This window comes from Octopus bimaculoides, chromosome 10, assembly GCF_001194135.2.
Source record: "Octopus bimaculoides isolate UCB-OBI-ISO-001 chromosome 10, ASM119413v2, whole genome shotgun sequence".
Lineage (NCBI taxonomy): Eukaryota > Metazoa > Mollusca > Cephalopoda > Octopoda > Octopodidae > Octopus > Octopus bimaculoides.
This window is the reverse complement of record NC_068990.1, coordinates 55360003-55363418: the sequence shown is the minus strand read 5'-3', so window position 1 is coordinate 55363418 and position 3416 is coordinate 55360003. Positions and strand designations below refer to the sequence as shown.

Genomic DNA, 3416 nt, shown 5'->3' with positions numbered 1-3416 from the left:
AGTAAAGGTTGGTAAGACGGAAACAAAAAAAAAAAAAACAGGCAGCAAGCTGGCAGAAACGTTAGCACACCGGGCGATATGCTTAGCAGTATTTCGTCTGCAGTTACGTTCTGAATTCAAATTCCGCCGAGGTCGACTTTGTCTTTCATCCTTTCAAGATCGATAAATTAAGTGCCAGTTACTCACAGGGGTCAATGTAATCGACTTAATCCCTTTGTCTGTCCTTGTTTGAACCCTCTATGTTTAGCCCCTTGTGGGCAATAAAGAAATGAAAAACAAAAAAAAAAGGAATATAGTATTAGAGGAAGAGTTTCATTGGTACAATAGGATTATTTGAAGTAATGTTGCTCTTTTTCCTTTAGAATTTCTACAAATAGTTTATAATGATTACCATTTCCCCTGTTAATTCCATTACTTATACTGAGAATTCCACTTTAAAACAAAAACTTTGATGTAAAAATGCTGATAAAAATCACAATTTATTTACCAACAGCATAATGAACGACATTTCTCACTTCCGGATTCATAGCAGCAGCCAATATAACCACACCAAAACTGAAATTAATAAGAATTTTTAAAAATCAATTCAAGCTAATTAAACTAATGAAACAAGATACAAATAACTATTTTGGTCACATAAAATGTTTTTACAAAGTTGCCACGCAACTCAAGTTACCTATCCCTTTTGTAACAAGTTTAACATAACATATATGTGTTCTCTTCAGTCACTGATCTGATATAGTGTTCAAAGGAAATTATTATTTCTCTTACTTTTTGAATAAAAATATCTGGAACTTAGGCAAATAACAGCAAAAGATTACAAATATCTAATAAAATTTAAGTACTTAAGTTTAATAAATAAAGTTTACAGTCTATAGTCTTCTTACTATAAATAGTGAATTCTCATAAAACATTATCTATATTTGAACTAGTTTACTTGTGCTAAGAAGAACCAGTTATGACTAAGCATATAAAAAAAAGTGATATGAGTATTAAGTGTATAATACTCACATAAGTAAACAAAAATAATTTTGCAAAGGATGGAATTTTAAATGTTGTCACCTATTCTGGACTCTGACATTTCCAATTTGAAAGTAATTCGATCAAAAGACAAGAAAAAGAAAGACTAACAACAAATACTTACGAAGTGAGCTGCAAATCCAGAAGCCAGATATTTAACTGAGGCAATCTGGTGACATCTTGGTTCTGAAAGCAAAAAGAAAGCGTAAGGTAATTTTAAATTCAAGGAAGAAGCTTAATCTAAAAGTCTGCCGAGATATGTTGGTTTCAAATTTTGGCACAGGGCCAGTAATTTCGGGGGAGGGGGTTAGTTGATTACATCCACCCCAGTGCTCAACTGGCACTTATTTTATCAACCCAGAAAGGATGAAAAGCAAAGGTGACCTCAGCGAAATTTGAACTCAGAACATAAAGAGAGACAAAATGTCACTGAGCAGTTCATCCAGCAAGCTAACAATTCTGTCAACTTGCCATCTTATCTGCAGAGATGTATTAAGAGAAGAGAGAAATTCATATCATCATCACCCTTTAACATCCACTTTCCATGCTGGCAAGCCAGAGAGTTGCACCAGGTTCCAGTCTGATTTGGTTTCGTTTCTAAAGCTGGATGCCCATCATAATGCTAACCACTTTACAGTACATGCTGGGTGCTTTTAATGTGACAACGGCATGATAAATATAGGCTATAAACTTTAGAGAAGAGAAAGTGACTTGGTAGATGTGTATAGAAGCATTAAATATTAAATTGATCAATACAAAATTTTTAAAAAGGCTCCAATGGTCAAAACACAACTCTAACACCAACAATAAATATATTACCATCATCATCATTTAACATCTGCCTTCCATGCTGGCATGGTTTGGACAGTTTGGCAAGCTCTACTGACTGTTTTGGCACAATTTCTAGGATTGGATGACCTTAACACCAACCACTTTACAGAGTGTACTGGGTGCTTTTTACGTGGCACCAGCAGGGTCACCATGTAACCTTGCAAGACAGGACAAAATCTCCTTCACTGGGATGAGTAGTATTGAGGAAGGTGGCTTTGTACCAATTGATGAGAAGTTAAAAGAATAACAGAGAGACTGAGATAGGTGTCTTGCTGTAGAAAAGATATAAGGATATCCACACAAACAAAAATATAAACACCAACAATAATCTTCCTTGTTTTATAGATATTTATGCTTACCCATATTTTTTTAGCCAGCTGTATTCGAAACAATCGTTCAACATTGGACTGAAAGAGTAACTGGAAGGAAAATTAAGAAAAATCTAGATAAAAAACATTTTCAACAGTGAAAACAACAACATATTCATTGAAAATAAATCTGCTTTTCTTTTCTTGAAAACATTGCAAATATTTACATTTTACCAACCAGTGTTTTACCAAATAATTTAAAGATGATATTGAATTATTTAATCTATGTCTTTGGTGTTCTTACCGACAGAATTTAAATCATAATTAAACAGTATTTGTTAAGAAGAACCAGAGATTATTCAGAATATGAGACATGTTTAACAGGACTTGGTTTTATGAAAGATACCAAATTTTGAAAGTTTACATGGCAGCTTTAATAAAAGGGAGCTTAGGCTTTTAGATCAATGTTTAACATAATACAGTGTTGCAAGCTACTCAGATAAAAACAAAGACATTCCTATGTCAGAGTTTCCCAACCAGGACTCCCCAGAATCTTAGAGTCAGCTAAAAATAGTAATAAATAAGCTAATTATATGCAAGTTATTTTTGTGCTATCATTGTCTTCTATAGTAGAAGACACTTGCCCAAAGTGCCACTCTGACTTTAAAATAAAATAGAAATTAGAGTCAGAGCTAAAAAAAAAGTTTAACATAGAGGAAAAAAAGAAATTTTAATAGTTTACAGTTTCTGTATTATTGGCAGCCATAGACCATTTTTGAAGGACATTTCCTGAGAGAACATAGAAGAAACGATCTTTGCCCAATTCATAATCATCATCAGCTATTAATGCATGAAGAGCCTGTAATGAAAAATAAATATATAAAAAAAGAAATGTAATCATCAAATGATACAGAAGGGGAATCCCAGTCTCTAAGATGTGAAACAGAAAAAATTACTACTTGATAGATTCATTTTGCTTTTGCACATGCAGCAATCTATATATATAAAAATGAGAATGTGTGTCTGTCTGTCTGTCTGTGTGAATCCCTAAAACTCGAGAACTACACAACCAATTTCATTCAAATTTTACACATGCCTTACTTAGGGTTCCAGTTGTGTTTTAGTCAAAAAAAATTATTAACTTCTTGCAGAGTTCGAGCACACGGCAACATAATATCTCCTCCACTATTTAAGTATTACGTGTCAAAAGTGAAACAAAAACACTCATGTCAAATACTTTCACTTTAAAAATGAAAC

General features: G+C 33.1%; 1 protein-coding gene across 1 annotated transcript in view; it reads right to left on the bottom strand.

Moving 5' to 3' along the window:
- Nucleotides 1–3416, bottom strand: part of LOC106883067 (nuclear pore complex protein Nup133) — a 58601-nt gene that overhangs the window by 42178 nt on the left and 13007 nt on the right. Inside the window, exons 7-10 of the mRNA XM_052971215.1 lie at nucleotides 2902–3018; nucleotides 2211–2270; nucleotides 1145–1206; nucleotides 488–555 (exon numbers count right to left, since the gene is read on the bottom strand). Coding sequence (XP_052827175.1) covers nucleotides 488–555; nucleotides 1145–1206; nucleotides 2211–2270; nucleotides 2902–3018 — 307 coding nt within the window. The remainder of the gene's footprint in view (nucleotides 1–487; nucleotides 556–1144; nucleotides 1207–2210; nucleotides 2271–2901; nucleotides 3019–3416) is intronic.